This window comes from Vanacampus margaritifer, chromosome 11 (assembly GCF_051991255.1).
Source record: "Vanacampus margaritifer isolate UIUO_Vmar chromosome 11, RoL_Vmar_1.0, whole genome shotgun sequence".
Lineage (NCBI taxonomy): Eukaryota > Metazoa > Chordata > Actinopteri > Syngnathiformes > Syngnathidae > Vanacampus > Vanacampus margaritifer.
In genome coordinates this window covers 14,122,781-14,139,995 of record NC_135442.1, presented here as the reverse complement: position 1 = coordinate 14,139,995, position 17,215 = coordinate 14,122,781, and the positions used below count along the sequence as shown (strand labels likewise).

The following is a 17,215-nucleotide window of genomic DNA, read 5'->3' as shown; positions in this document are numbered from 1 at the left end:
CCCCTCGAGTAAACAGCCTGGGTTACCCTCACATTAGATCCCGGTGTGCACGCATGTGTGTGTGTTAAGGCGACAGATTGAAAGCTTGTTGAGTTGATAAACTGTTCTAAGAGCCGCCAGTGAGTCAACATCTTTTAGTAGTGATGTGTAGCAGCAGCAGCTGTACTTGTAAACACCACCAAGCTACTCAGTGGGCCAAGTATCTTTGAACAGGACCATTGGGCTGATTAACATTGCCGAGCCTCAAAGCGAGCTGCTGGCTCTGCTCAGTCAATGCCCAACGCTCCATTGATTTTACTCCAAATGTTCTCTTAAAGCAGCTTCCCTCTTGAAAACCGTGTGGGATGAAGTGGAAGGAGGGAGGGTAGGTGGGAATGCGTTCCCATTGGCTTGAATGCTCCTTGTGTTTGACCTGAATGGCAGACACCGAAAGCTCTGCCAGACCTTTTTCTCTTTAAACATCTCCTCTCTCTCTTTTTTTTTTTTTATAATCCTCTTTTACGTCGCTTTTCTCTTTGTGCCGTGTTGAAAGAGCCCCTGAGCATTCCCGCCTCACTATAAGGTGTCATGACGGGTCGGCGAAGGCCAGTTCAGCAGCCTGTAGCTCATCTATTTTCTCTCCTCTTTCAATTCTCAGAGGAACGAACATCGTTAGAGGGGGGGGGGGATTTACTCTCCCACATTTGATTGTAGTGCAACTGGAAATAACCCCCCAAAAAGCACCCACACCCACTAAGGAGACCAGGTTTGATGTCAAATTAAATTCAGGCCATTTTGTTTAGTGCATCGTAATGTAGTTCTATGTTGTTTGCTGTAAAGGCAGTCGAGTGAAGTGATGGCGGCGCGTTTACAGATGTGATGCATGCTGCAGATGTCTCTCTGATGCACATAATTGGGCCGAGAGGAGGCCCGGCTTGGTTTGAAGCGCCGTCCCTGCTCTATGGCAAATGAACAGAGACTTCCAGGAGACAAAGAAATTGATATCGTGAAGCAGAAGGGAGGTACAAGCAAGTGGCGTTCCGCTTGAATAGCTAACTATGTGGCCATTACTGAAAGAAGCGAAGAGGATATTGTGGTTATAGAGTGCAATGTTTATTCTTCCATATTTCTAAAAGCCAACTGATACAAACAACATGGAACCATTTCTTAGTTTTGTATTAAGTAGCTTATATTTAAAATATTTCTTATATAGTATTTATAATAAATATGAATGCAGTGTTTGTAAAATATGGCATTCTGGTGGCTTGCAGCATTATCATTTGTCTTCACCATTTGACTGTGAGTTGAACATCATTAATTAATTAATTAATTAAGTATTAATTACTTAACTCTTTCACTGCCACTGACGTTTAAAGACGTCAAGTAAAAACCTACGGTTCACTGCCAATGACGTCAAAAGACGTCATCCAATGATTATTTTTTTTTTTTTTTTGGAAACGGGTAGAGGAAACCCTTCCGCATGTCTGGTGAAAGTTTCCAGTCTGTCTGTTGTGCCTAATGACTATTTTTGGCCCCTAGAGGGCAGCGATGACTCTCTTTTGACAAGATCGGGTGGGCGTCAGTAGAGGCGGAGCTAGAGCGTCGAGCAGGAGATGAGAATGGAAGACAAAGGAAAAATGGCGGCCGGTCGCGAGGAGCTCACGCCTGAGCCGTTTTTTTCAAAGACCAAAAGCATCGCTGAAAGAGCACATTGTTGACGACGATGATCATCATCGATGATGAAGATGAGGGTGGTGACTCCGTGGTTAAGAAGCATTGACGCGGCAGTAGAAGACGTTAGATGGAGCTAGATGGAGGAGGGAACGGGCAATGGCGAGCGTTTGCAAGCAGCTCTACACTTACAAGACGAAAGGCATCGACCAACGCTAAAATAGTACATTGATGACGACGATGATCATCCTCGATGATGATGAAGGTGAATCCGAGCTTGACGGCGAAATTGGAACCGCTGACGCGGCGGCTATGACGGTGTCGTAACGCGGAACACAACCGAGCACGCACAGGCGGACGTTCGATCGGACGACGGAGAGTGCCCCGAGTCCAATGCATATTCATCGGAGGAAGTGTGTACAGTCTGCTACTTGCTTTTTATTCCCCGGAAAAAAAGGCCGTCAAGAAAGTGTAACGTTTGCACGCAAAACGGACCAATGCGAAAGTGAAAGTAAACTGTTGTGCGAGTCCTGGCGTCTCCTTGCACGCAGGGGAGCGTTACAAATGGAAAAACTGTATTTGAAACATCCACATAATTGTAAGTAGTACCACAGTTGCACACATTTGTAAATAGTTTGCAAAATTGTTTTGTCAAATTGTTACACTGTTGAATGGAAATAAACGTCTTTTGCAATCAAAAAACACTTTTTCATTGTTGGTGAAAGCGTTTTACAGAAGTAAAGCACTATTTAGGTGTTTGTGGCATCATTCATGGACAAAAAGAAGTGTACAATTCACTAGAGTGCATGAAATAACATCGTTTCACAAAAAAGCTCTTTTTCTTTGGGGACAACCCGTTTCTGAAAACGTCTGGCAGTGAAAGAGTTAATAATTGCTTTCCTTGGTTGACTGGGAACTTAAAATATTCGGAATGTTTTGCAGTCCTTTTTGCATCCCAATTGGACGTTAGCATGTACAGTATGCGGCTCACCTTCCAATAGCCGGTTGTGTTTTCTTTCTTTATGAAGCAGCAAACAATAGAGGATTAATTAATAGCACCATGAAATGAACGATTTTTGAATCGGAAAACTGTTTTGATTTGATTGAAGTTGTGACACAATTTAATGATTAGAAATGGTCTGAATATAGCTTGAACAAGTTGATGGCCCGATAAAAAAATAAATAAATAATAATAATAATAATAATAATAATAAAAAACTTATAAATTGATACAGTGGACCCCCACTATTCTTGTGGCATAGGGTATGTAAACCGAGCTTGTTTACCTGCCGGTTACATCTCTTTGAAGGAAATGCTAGTTAATTCATATTCAAGTAACTGTCTACTTTTAACATGAAACTCATTGCATCCTACACGCTCGAACTGAGCAATCTAGTCGTAAACACACTGAATCGTTCCATCCTTGAATCAGATAACCAGGATATGTATCAAATTATCTTTTGTTTTAGAAATGCACACCTCTAGCATTTAGACATTTCTAGTTTAACAAACTGACCTATGATTTGATCTGTGTAACCTTCATGCCAGTAAACCAGAGGAGGTAATCGGCCTATTATTTTGAAGGTGGCCGGCAGGGTCTCAAACTTCCAGCCAAGTTTGGCGACTAAGTAAAGAAGACATTTTATGTAACCCTATAGGACTTCACCCCACCCACCTTTTACCTTGAAGACCAGAGAGCTGAGAAGCTGGAAAATCGCACAAACACTGGGCATACCCAATACAACAATCTGGAGCAACAGACGATGAACAGGTCGGCCAAGGGTATCAACAGTAGTTGATGACAAAAACATTGTCGGTCACATCACTGCCAACTCCAAAGGTATCACAATCCACTGTTTGAAGAAGACTTTTAGGGAAAGACAGACCATACCGCAAGATGCAAACAACAGATCGGCAAAAAGAATCGGAAAGCCAGATTAGAGTTTGCAAAAAAGTACTAAAGTGAGCCACAAAATTGATGAGACCAAGATTAACCATAATTATGCAAACAAAATCTAATCATGTATTCTAATGACAAAACGGCCAATAAAGTGAATGTTTTGCTAGTTGAAATACAGCTGCAAATTTGCGATCAATGGCGAGCTGTGTTTACATTTCCGCAGTCACTTATGCATTTATTTTGAGGAGTGAAGTACGCACACTCTCATCCACTCAAGTGACACTTTATGCCGATTGCATATTTATAAATATGCAAATGAGATTCACTTTAGGCAATAACTAATACTCCCTATCGTCACATCAGTCAACAGACCAGCAGCGCAAATGATTGTCTGCCATTTGCGTGAATAAATTAATACATAGATAATAGATAAATAGGTCATTTCTGCAGGGGACATGTCTAACCCGGTAGATATTGCAATAATCCACCATTAAGTCTCTGTGCAAGGATCATGGTGGCTCACCCATCCATGCGAATGAATCATTGCAGTACAAAATGGAAATAGAAACTTGCTGTGATTCAGCAGCTGTAGCCCGAGGCGGTGAGAGGCCGCAGCTTGTTCGCATACCTCAGTCCTGTCTTACTGTATGGAATAATCGATGTCATTATAGGACTGGTTTTCCTCTTGCCTTGAATTTGGTCTTCTGCAGCGACTCAGCACTTTGTAGCTGCCTCATGGAAGTGACCCTTCTCCGCTGCCCTTGTTGCCCCCCCCCCCCCCCCGTTAGAGGTGAAATCTCTATTGAAAGCAATTCCAACTCTCCCAGTGCTGTGTTGCGCAATTTCTCTTAAATCAAGTTTGACAGCTTCAGTCACTGCAAGCACAGACATATTTATGTCTCCATTGTAGCACTTTCAACATGCTCGTGCAATGATGTCACCACTCCCTTTTTCGCTTTAGGTTTCCTTCCACGAAGATTCCACAAAATTGCTGCATCAGAGGCTTGACAGAAAACCTGGCACTTGCCTTATAAATGAAGCCAACCAAATGTGGGATATTGCAGGATTGTGTGAGCTTTCACTCAGCAACATATTATCTTGCAATCATGACAATGTTTTGTCATATGCTAAATACTTGTGTAAACAACACAAAATGTTGGGAGAAACAAGTTTTGAGTTTTAAACTTAACCTTATTGTCCCATCGTTGCCGAATTCCCGTTCACATGGGCAATTTGCCTCAGTTACTGCTCGAGTAACGCCTCAACAACCATCTACTTACAAGCGCTTAAATCATCATAGGATAAATACTAGTGGTGTCAAAATGAGTGTGTTAAGTTTGCGTTAAAGTTCATTTAACGCCACCCCTTACTTGCAAAGCCTGTACTGGGGAAATTCCAGTCGCAATGCAGCAGACGCATCCAAGTCAAAAGGTAGCAGTAATTAAAAAAAAAAAAAAGTAATGCATATATTTGTGGAGACTGGGTTTAAGTTGTATTTTACAATTACTTAAAATTACAATTAATAAAAGTTACTTCATGTTAAAGATTAGATAACTCTTAATATGAAAAGAAAAATGCGCTGAGCTGTCACAACTTACAAATGCAATTATGCCATCTAGTGGCAGAAAAATTACCCCAAGAAAAATCTATATCACATTTGTTTTTTTTTTTACTGTACACTACATCTTTTTGAATTATTATGAATTTACTGTATCAATGACTAAAAAAATGCAGCCATATTTCTGTAAAACATTTTTCCCACTTTTATGTTAACAAGAGTATGAATCTTAGAAAAAAATGTTTTATTGTACTTTTTTTGTACATTTAGACTAGATATAAAATTTGCGATTAATCGTGTGTGAACTATTGAAGTCATGCGATTAATTACGATTTAAAAAAATAATAATCGTCTGACACCCCTAATAAAAAAAACATTTCATGATGCTTTACAGCACCACATTATTACTGTCGTATTACTTGTCGCAGTATGTCGGCTTGTTGAAATTACGAGAATCATATTTTTTTGGGGTTCTATTTTGATCCCTGAAAATGGCGAGTGACACTTAAAAGCTTAGGGACTACTGCATTTAAAAAATTATCAATTCAGACACCGTCTCCGCCCTGCAGCTCCCCTCCAAATTTTAATGCACCACACAACTGGGGGGCATCGGTTGGGGCGGCAGCGGTATGGAGCAGTGCTGCGGTCGCCTGTCCGTGTGCACACACACTTATGTATATACACTGGGTGGGGTCACACTCACGGTTTAGGGGTAGAGTTCGCCAGTCGGCGAGCTGGCGAACTTAGTAACAGGGTTAGTTTTTCACTTAGATCGCCCGTCCTCCGGTGCCCCCATCTCCCCTTCTGCCCCTGGTGTTCCGTCCCTCCGCGTGGTGGGGTGGGCGCGGGTGCCCTCTCCGCTCCGCTGCCCGGCCCCCTCTTCGGCGCGGATGCCTGGGTGCGGTGTGTCCCCGGGGGCTGGGGGGCTGTCGGTTGGTGGGGGTGGGGGCGGGGGGCGGGGGCGGCTTGGTTGGTGGGGGGTGGTGGTGGGGGTGCCGGGGTGGGGGGTGCTGGGGTGGGGAGGGTGTCTGGGGATTTGTGGACCTGGGGGCGGTTGGGGCTGGGTTGGGGTGGGTGGCGGGGGTGGGGAGGCGGTTGGGGTCGCGGGGGGAGCGGGGGTTGTGGGCCGGTGGGGTGCCTGGTGGGCCTGCAGTGCCCCGTCCTGCTGCGTTGGGTTGGGGGCGCGGGCCGCGTTGGGGTGGGGGGCGCTCCTGCTCCGGGGTTTGCTCTCCGGCCGGTGGCCCCTGCGGGGCCCGGGTGTCGTCCTTTGGCGCGGCCGCGGCCTGGGGGGCCCTGAGGTGTTGCGCTTGCTCTGTCCTGGCGGGGGTCGACGGCTCCCCTCTTTGGTGGAGATTTTCATGCATGCTAGATCCACCACACCAGCATCTATCGAGACTCAGACACAATTTGTTTCTCCCTCAGGTCATTGATTCGGTGGAGGCTGGTGTCTGTGGATCTCACTCTGCTTCGTCTGTCCTTTCTACCTTTCCTCAGTTTCTCCTTTGGGCCCTTGAGGTTTCCCTGATTTGTTGGAGTTTGGATGTCTCTGGGGTTGGTGAAGGTTAGTGGCCCGGTGGGTGGTGTCTGGTCGGTGCTGGGCTTCGCTTTTCTTTCTTTTCTTTGGTCCCCCTTCGGGTCTCCTGGCGGCCCCACGACTCTGGCTGGATTTTGAAGTGTTCGGTTTAGGTGAACGGTATGGGAATTCTTATTTATTTATTTTATTTTTTTCTCACGCATGCACGCACGCACGCACACACACACGCACGCACACACGCACAAACGCACAAACACACATACAAAAAAAAAAAAAAAAAAGGGAGAACAATGATGATGACATTTCAAATGATCAATACTGAGATCTCCCAGAAAAAAAAAAATAAAAAAAATAAATAAAATAAAAAATTATCAATTAATAAATAAATTGTGCTGTCAAATGATTCAAATTTGGGAGAATTGAGTGTCAGTTAGAGGAGCATTGTCAACTTGGTCACTTTAAAAAATATATATATTTATTTATTTTACTCATGACTGCCACCTATGGCCTAAAGCGTAACTGCAGCCTCCCAAGAAACTGTGGCATCATGTCACATGTACTCATTTAAGCATTGGTGAAGCATGCATGATGTAGAAAAAGCTTTTAATATTACCTTTATGAACTGCACAATGCAACTTTATTCTCCGCAGAACTGTCCTGGAATTGCAGCATCAACCTGGGAGAAAAAAGACCAGGTTGACTTTAATCTCCTCATTTTGTGTCTTTGCCGTTTTTTTGCAAATCAGCGACAGGGAAAATACCGAAAATATTGTCATTTACAGGCAGTGAAACGGGCTGCTGTATCCAGTAATGGCTGCATTGTCTCACACTTGGTGAAGATGAAATGTAATACCTTCAGACTGCTACCCTCTAACCGAGATCTCACAATTGGATCTTTTATGTAACCTAATTTGTGCGGCTGCATTCCTCATTAGCCATCACTCTCATTTGTGGTTGCTTGGCTCCTCCATTAGTATCCCATTCATACGGTTGGCCATCCGGTTCGAGTCGTATCATGAAGAATCACTTGAGCCGAACTGAAGTCCCCCTGAAGTTAATAACACTTAAATCGCCTTCAGTTGTAAACGGTAGTGCTGCATGAAAATACAACTCACGCATTGGAATAATTGCACTTCCTTCATTTATCCCCGCGATTGCGCTTCCAGCTGCAGGCTTTTGACATGCTGCTGAGCTAAATATAAACTTGATCGCTCGGATGGTTCTCATACCATGAGACTCCTTTTTTTCATCACAAAAACAGAAACAAATGGAGATTCCCATATCCCAGCATGCATTTGGCCTAACTGTCTCTCACGACCTTGCTGTACCATCAGACTTGTTGGATCCCTTAGAAGTTGCGGTAGTCCAGCAAAGTCAACTCGACATAGGCCAACTTTTGTTCACGTAACTATCATTTCTTAAACTGGACATATTATTACTGTATTTGCAGGTTTCTTTCTTTTGTCTTTGTTGAAAAACTAACAGCAGTCAGTCACTTGAGATTTCGCTGCTCCAATGAATTGATATAATTGTTAGTATTGGATATTAATATGACAACAAGCTTTTCCAGATGATGTCATTCAACCTTTCAGCAAACCGCATATCTCCTTAGGGCATATCCTCTCTCACGGCAAATACTGATGAATGGATTAAAATTATGCAAGGCTCGAATGAACTTTTCTTCTTTGAGGAGCATATTTGCTAAGGGCCTGTTTGCGCCTGATCGAACTCACGCTTCTCCCCCTCTCTCTCTTCCTTCCACAGGGCGACTCCATGAAAGATGACAGAGGAGGTGATTGTTGTAGCCAAGTGGGACTACACAGCCCAGCAGGACCAGGAACTTGACATTCGAAAAAACGAGCGCCTGTTCCTGCTGGACGACTCTAAAACGTGGTGGCGCGTCCGCAACACCGCCAACCAGACGGGCTACGTGCCGTCCAACTACGTAGAACGCAAGAACAGCCTGAAGAAAGGTTCCCTGGTGAAGAACATCAAGGATACGCTAGGTAAATACAAATTGGCTCGCTTGCTAATAGTCTGTGCTAGCCAGTCTCCTGTTGCATTCTGGCATCACTTAAAAAAAAAAAATGTCAATGAATAGAGCCACCCAAGCATTTTGAATAAAATATTATTACAGTTTACCTTTAATTTGTACAGTTTAATAAAAAAATCAATTAAAGGAACTAGCTCTGGTAGCAAGAAAAATATGGGAAAAAAAGGTCTCTACCTACTCCTCAAATACTTATTAAAGATTTAAAAAAGTGTTCTTGTTTTGGTTTGTTAAAAAAAACATTTTCCCAGGTGGAAAAAAGAGAAAGGAAAAAAAAACATGTACATTACTGCACGCCATAGATGGGAATAATAAATCACATACCTGCAAGTTTCAAGTCGTTACTGTAAGTAAATCTTGCTTGTTTTTTTTTTTTTTAAATTACAGTAATTTCTGGACTATAAGCCGCGCTAGCTAAATTTGGGCAATACTCGAGTTTTTTTACACATAAAAGCCGCACCCGACTGTAAGCCGCAGGTCTTTTTAATGTTACCGCACGGGGTTCCCGCTACTTTCTTTTCCATAACGAGGGTGCAAATTGTCTCCCTCTCGTTCTGTCTCTCCTACTGTATTTGTGCTCCCTTGTTTTGCTCTGCCTGCGGTTCCTTTATAGTGCGCCCCCTTGTGATCTGATGGATAAGCCGTACCTTTGTATTAGCCGCAGGGTCGAATGCAAGTGAAAAAAGTAGCAGCATATAGTCCAGAAATTGCTGTAATGATCTTCAGAGCTGCCTCAATCGCTGTTTGTGCTTGGGTTGCCACTTCATACCAGCAAGTGACACTGACTGGGCTGCCAAGTTGATGCGAATAAAATGAAGGAAAAAAACATTTTCTTTCTTGCATCCTTTAAAAAAAAAAAAAGAAAACTTGTGTTAGAATGCAGATTTCCCAAATATAAACAAGATGACTTGTCAACTTATGTAGTTCCAAGTCAAATCGAGTCTCTTGGATACCAAGTTGACATTAAGTTTTTTTCCAGATTTTGTCCTAAAAACGTCAACTCCAGTCTGATTCGAGTCAAGTCATATCACTCGAGTCCCCCACCTCTGCTGTACATATTAGCTAGTAGCCAATAAGGTCTAAATGATATCATATATTACTAACTACTTAGATCAGCAATGTTAAATGTTTGTTTGCACCATAGTGTTGAATTTTAATTTTGAGTTGATATTTATACAATCAATACGTTTCTCAAAATTGTATTGTCTTTGTGTTTTGTTGTTGTTTTCTTCTTCTTCTTATAAATTACTAAAGAGCTATGCAAGCCATTCAAAAATACCTCCATTCTAATTTTTACACTAACCGTGAAGGGATTATATGATAGGAACTTGAGGTTGTATCGCTTCGCCTCAAAGATGCTTAGGAGATTTTTCACCTCACTAATGGGCAGTTTAGTTCATTTTTAAGTACCCCTGCTGCACATTTAGCACCAGCAAGATGAAGTCAAATTTGTGGAAAAGAAGCTTTTAATTGGGAGACTCTCTCTGAATGCCCTGGACTCTTGTTTCCATGCCAGTGCCCTCTTGAGCAGAGAAATGCTGCCCAGAGGAGTCATGGCACAGCCTGGATGTAGCTCAACTTCCCAGAACAGATTTTGATCGTTTTGCCCATCCCAAGTCAGCACAGCTTTCTTGTTTTCTTTTCCTGTGTGTGTGTGTGTGTGTGTGTGTGTGTGTGTGTGTGTGTGTGTGTGTGTGTGTGTGTGTGTGTGTGTTTGCCCTTGTGTATTATGAGGACATTTCACCTGAATACATGCCGTGCTGCGAGGACATTTTGAATTATGAGGACACAGCCCATGTCCTCATAATTATTTCAATGCAGAAGTGCTTCTAGGGCTGTAGAAGGCTTAAATCCAAAGTTTTAGCCAATGTCCTCATAAACCATAAATACGTGAATTTGTGTATTTTTGTGTATTTGATGGCGCCCCCTGTAGGAAGGTCCTTGTAATGCACCACTTCATGAATAATTCACACCAGTGTATATTTCACAGCATTTGATTGGCTGACCGTCACCTGTCCCCACAATTACGCACGTCTCCATAATTCAGTTTTTTCTCAAAATGCTGTGTATTGTGAATGTTTGTCTGTAGACGCAGAGCCTTTATTTATTTATTTATTTTTGCAGCCACCAATTCCTAAGTAGATAAATTAAATAATGAAATACCCTATGACATTTAATTATACATTTCAGTATTTAATTATTTCAGTGGTTGTTTATTTGAAAATGTACAATGGTTAACAGTTTATCACATCACTTTGAACAGCTGGAGGCAGAGACAGAGAAACTGACAGTGCCGTACATTGATTCATCATTTAACATCCCACCCTGCCTTTACAGTCTAACATCTTTCTGTGCACCAGTGGCCAAATGTTTTGAGAATGACATTGATTTTCAAGAAATCTGCAGTGCTGACTTATTATTATTGTAATTTTATGATGGCAATTTGCATGTACTCCAGAATGTTATAGTGATTAGATGAATTGCAAAGTCCCTATTTGCCATGAAAATTAAAGTTATTTCCTTTGGTGACCTTACAAACTTTAAGTGAAGAAGGCTTCAGGGCACCCAAGAAAATCCAGCAAATGCCAGGAATATCTCTCAAAGTTGATTCACCACCAGTGTAGAGCTTGCTCAGGAATGGCAGTAAGCAGGTATGAGTCAATCTACACCCATGGTGAGGCAGTAAGACTTTTGGAAGATTGCCTGGTGTGACCAGTGAAAAAGGGATTCCATAAATACAGACCAAAATAAGGGAAAAAAGGTTAAAGTTATTTTCTCTGATTAACCCCCTTTCCAACTGCTTGGGGCATCTGGAAAAATGCTTGTCTGGAGAAGAAAAGGTGAGCGCTACCATTAGTCCTGCTTCATGCCAACAGTAAAGCATCATGTGACCATTCATTTGCAAGGTTGCTTTTAAGCCAAGGAATTGGGCTCGCTTACAATTTTGCCAAAGAACACATGCATCCATTACTAAACTATAATACCAAAACATCCTCGGACCGCAACTGTGTGACAGCAGCAAGGTTATTTTATTTACTAAAGCAAAAAAAACATTTTCATTAATGAAATTTAAAAAATAACTTAAAAAAAAAAAAAAAACTAAAATCACATTTTACGATTAAAAAACTATCTATAATTCTAGCAATAATATCCTTTGTTTTCGTCTCTGGTAATTAATTTAGTATATGAGCCTTTGGGGTTAATTTTAAATGTGATCTTTTTTTTTTTTACTGTAAAACTGTAAATCATACAATAGCCACTCTTATCAACAATGTTCATAATCCAACAACTGAACCAATTTGTTGATTTAAATTTGATTTATTATATTGCCCGGAGTACGGAAGTGACATCATCGAGCAGATAGAGAACCGCCCCCTGCTCTAATTACTTCACGAGACGTCCACTCAACGCAGATGGCTTGCAGCTGTGCTAATAAGGTAGGTTTAAAGTCCGACATTTTTCCTCCTTTTTTTTTTTTTTTTTAATGTTGGTCGCTCGTGTGCATTGCTCCTTACAATTTCGCGGCAATGAATTATAATGCAAGTTCAGTGTCAGTGCAGCAAAACCAAAAGTTTGTTGATTATGATGGATGCAGATAATTATTTAGAATTGCTACGCTTTTGTTAGCGACAGTTAGCATAGCAAAGCTAACTGTCTGTTGAGTAAGATAAATGCTAATTGAAAATTTTAAGAGGAAAGCCATAACAGGGTGGTTTAATAGGCTGGTTTGTGATGTGAAAATATACTAAGGAAAGTACTAGTAAACGTTTTATGTCCCTGTATGGCGGAGTAATGAAGTTAATTACTCTGAATAAAAGGCCGACCATCCTAACTTAGTATGTCATTATGTCATTAATTTAATTCACAGTTACTCTTGTTTGTTCTAAACAATGGCTTAGTAATCACTTATAATTTGGTAAATTGCTGCATTTGTGTTTTCTTACGTTTGTTCTTTCAATAAAAATATTTCAGTAAAGTCTGTTAGTGTTCATTACATTTCATTTATGAAAATGTTTAGCAGAGCTGTATTTTATCTTCTTTGGCACATTTACTGCACACTGTACAGGCTTTCAAGGTACACTGAAAGTTAACTTCAAAACATCTGCGACAAGTTACCTATCAAACTAATTGAAACTCATTTTTTTCTATAGCTTTAGATCATTATCTTCACTAACATGTCAGTCATGAGGCGACAGAGGGCAAAAGTTAAGCCCAAAGAAGAGGCAGCATACTTTTCATCCTTGGGTAAAGAAAAGCATGGCTTCACCATAAAATATATCAATTCATTCAAAGGTGAGTATTGGTAAAATATTCTTTAGTATGGGCCTAGTTTTCATTATTGTTATAATGAAATATTTCTGATGTGTCCTTTTTTTCTTTGTAAGGTCGAGGAGTGTTCAGTACCTGCTCCTTTCAGAAGGGAGACTTTCTTATTGAATACCGAGGAGAACTTGTAAGCAAACAGGAACGTGAAAACAGGCTGAGAGTATATCATGATGCCCTGAAGGTTTTCATGTTTGAATTTCGCTTCAATGGAAAAACACTATGGTATGTTTATATGGTGTGTTGTCATACTTAATTTAGGCTTTTTTTGGGAGTCGCCCTAAAAAATATAAACACCTGCAGGCTGCTACTTTGTATAGTGATTTTACTATGTTGTAAAACATAAGTTGAGTTAAGTTGACTATTTTGGGAAGAACAAGCAAATTAATTTACTCATAAATTGTGTGACTTGCTCAACTTTATTTCTAAAGGACTTTAAAATAACCATCGCTGCATACATAATGCTGTACATGGAATAAATATCAGTCATGCAATAAAGACGGGTAGAACAAAATAACACAAAACGAGTGAATAAATAAATCTTAGACATATTAGATGTCAACGTATTTACTGTGAGTGTTCAATACTCAAATTAAGTCAAATGCATATCATTACCAGAATTTATCAAAAGTGTGCAGTTTTCAAAATAGACTACAGTGACTTAAATTTGAGTTCTCAACTATGTTAAAGTAAATTCCATTTAATGTTCAGAAGCGTTGAATGCTTGATTCTCTTTTTGGTGGATGAGTAAAACTAAAGTCAACTTACAGTTGTACTTGAAAGCATACCCTAGGGTTGTGTAAACTTATGTGAGCACATTATAATGGTGAGAAACCGGCATAATGCCCATAAAATCCAAAATACTGTGGCAATTGTTTTGATATTTTCCAGAGGTTGAAGTTGACATTAGTAGAGATATGCTTGTGAATTTCGGTGACTATTAATAGCATTTTAGTGTCATTAAGCAACGTTAAGGTTTTGTACATTTACAGTTGTGCTCATAAGTTTACACAACCCCAATGGTATGTAAACTTTCAAGCACAACTGTAACTTTCTCTAATTATAACCATTGCGGCACCTGCTAATTTAATCTGAAACATTTTCTGACAGTAATAACCCCCCAAAAATGGTGAACAGACTAAGTGGAATGAACATTTGTCTCAAAAATCTTAATGTTAAATAATAAGTTTTATCAAGAGAGAATGGGAGTACCTCGATCATTTGAATAGTGTGAAAACTGTAGTCGAATCCGTGTTTCATTCTGTTTAATTTGTAAATAGGAACAAACATGGCGACAACTATTGGTGGTGCAAAGAATCACAAAAGTCACGGTTCGGATCGGATCGTTTTTCAGATCAGCAGAAAAGAGAATAAATGAAAGCAAGGTTCTATACCTTGCTTTCATTTATTCTGTAACATTCTTATTGCCCAGTAAATTAAACAAAAAATCAACACAACATTTTTAATATGGCTGTTTCGGATTTAGGAACACAACTTTAAGCGCAATATGAGGCAGAAACATTATTTTATATATTGTCCATGCATAAAATAACAAGGTATTAATGGCTTAAAGTTGTGTTCCTAAAATCTAAATGGCCATATTTGACATGTTGAGTTTATTTTTATTTTGAATTGATCATCGTAAGCATGGTTATTTTTATTTTTATTTTTATGAATTTAAGCAATAGTGCTCATGGTCAAACTGCATGGTATTACAGTGGCTTAAATGTTTATTTTAGGAATAAAATTTCTAGTTTTTGATGAACACTCAGACCGACTATGCCTACGGTACGGAAATCAAATTTAGCTTCACTCAGTTTCATGAAGTTAAACATATTTTCTGACCTGAAATAACTAATTTTGAAATTAGTGTCCAGATGTTGATAAACTGAGTTGGGTGTACTTTTTTTTTTTTTATAATCATTTTGTATTTTACCATTGACATTATAGTGGAAGAGGTGGGGGTTATTAATACAGACCATGCGTGCTTGTCTTGATAGTTTTATTAATTTTGTCTTTTTTATTTTATTTAACAATTTCAGCATTGATGCAGCCAGAGACGATAATTCACTTGGGAGACTCGTCAATGATGAACACATCAGCCCAAACAGCAAAATGCAGAGAATCACTGTAGACGGACAGCCCCATCTCTGTTTGTTTGCGACAAAGGACATTGAGCCAGGGGAGGAAATAACCTACAACTATGGCAATTTTGATTTTCCATGGAGACTAAAGGTAGAGACAAGTTCATTTTCACAAAGAGTTAATGGCTTGCTGTTTGAATTTAGGTTAATTTCCCAGTATTGTCACTATGAACAGGTGCATCTTTGGTAAAATACTGAAAAGACCTATTGTATATTTACATGATTATGCCTCAGCAACATAAAAAAAAAAGGAACACAGTAGCCCATAATTAAAAATTTTAAGAGCGGTATATGGAAATTTAGTGGACACTGTACAGTAATTGAATTACAAGGTAAAATATAGAATTTCTCCTCCCGTTTCACTGCATTACTGATTTAAAAACTTGCGTAAACTGTCTATAGGGATTTTTAGTAACATTTTATCGTGCAAGTTTTGACAAAACATAAAGGATTAATTATGATTATACAATGAAACTTTGAACCACTGAGCCAATAGAAACACCCGACGGTAAAAATACTGGCCAACTCTTTTGTCACTGTTATTTACAAAAACACAATTCTTTTCTCAATATCATTATTATTTTTTATTTTATTTCATTTTTTACAATATTGTGATTTTTTTTCTCTCAGTTAATGTATCGCCAACCTCACATCATGTTAATTATCATATCGTGATTTCTTATCATGACATTTGGATATTGTGTCATACATGTGACATACTAGAATTACTGGTCGCACATTTATGATTACATGAAATTACATTATAACAGTCTTGTCTTAATAAGAATTTAATTGTATTGGTATTTTTCTATTCATCTACCCCAGGTTTCCACTGAAAAACAACCTGATGAAGACACAGCGATCACAGACTGCGCCAAAGTTGACCAGGTGACAAGATTTATTTTTTAATGTTGAAATCGGTTTTCAGAAGCAAGAAATTAGTGGAGGGTGGAGATACTAGGGCTGCACAATATATGGAAAAAATCTTGGCGCACGAATGGCTCATGCAATATGTGTATTGCAAAGACGTGCAACAAATGAATATTGGATTGATTGTATACTTTAGTCTGGGGCTGAGCGATATGGCCAAAAAAAGAAATAAAAACTCTTTAAAACCAACCATCCAACATTCTGCCACCACTTGTGCAAAATTACAACTCACAATAACATCTGGATGTAACGGAACATAATAGCTTTAATAATCCAGAAGACAAAATTCACGCATTAGCAAATTTTCAACTATTCAATTTTAAAAATGACGATTAATCTAATTAATTTGATTTATTGCCCAGCCCTAGTTGAGTTTGATTTTGACCAATCAGAGACAACCTTAATTGCGCATCGCCATACAAGAGAATTGTATCGAGGAGCTTTACGAACAAAAAATAACTTAATTGGAAAGGATTTGATCACAATGAGCATGCTTATTTTTCCGCACAAACATGTATTTCTTTCATTGGATTATAAAGATATATATTGTGTCCATGTTCAATGTCGAAATAACCTCTTTCACTGCATAAAACACCCATGTGGCATGTTTTGTCAATACTGTGCAGCCCTCGCAGATACACAGTCCTCACAATGTTGTAGATGTGAATAACTGACACTCTGAGGACAGTGTATTTATACACTGTGAGTGTAAAATACGTTTTCAGGGCTTGGATTTACAGATACAGTCCTCACAATTCATACTGTGGTCAGGTTTGGACTCTCTGAGGACTGTGTGTGTTTTCTGTTGTTTCATTGTGAAAAATAGATATCATCAATTTACACAAACCTCTCATGCTGACGGATTTATGTATGCGTTTATTTTTGTAATGGCAAATAAAATTTGTTTGCATTCACAATACTTTATTCTATTCATTGTACTGTAACTGTGTTAATGCACAGGTACAGTCTTGTGTGTTACTAAGAATATCATTTTAGTTGTATTTTTCTCTTCATCTGCACCAGGTTTCAATTGAAGCACAACCTGAGGAAGACGCAGCTGTGATGGAATGTGCCAAAGTTGACCAGGTGACTAGATTTCTCTTTGCATGTTGATGTTGAAATATTT

The 17,215-nt window shown here is 39.5% G+C and overlaps 1 protein-coding gene across 12 annotated transcripts in view; it reads left to right on the top strand.

Moving 5' to 3' along the window:
* Positions 1-17,215, top strand: part of nck2a (NCK adaptor protein 2a) — a 56,035-nt gene that overhangs the window by 17,212 nt on the left and 21,608 nt on the right. For 6 of the 12 annotated variants that reach the window (XM_077580580.1, XM_077580571.1, XM_077580570.1 and 3 more), the window contains exons 1-6: positions 8,664-12,129; positions 12,844-12,985; positions 13,078-13,240; positions 15,058-15,250; positions 15,985-16,047; positions 17,113-17,175. In XM_077580580.1, coding sequence (XP_077436706.1) covers positions 12,868-12,985; positions 13,078-13,240; positions 15,058-15,250; positions 15,985-16,047; positions 17,113-17,175 — 600 coding nt within the window. In that variant the 5' untranslated portion in view covers positions 8,664-12,129; positions 12,844-12,867. The other 6 variants (XM_077580573.1, XM_077580572.1, XM_077580576.1 and 3 more) reach the window with 4 other exon arrangements.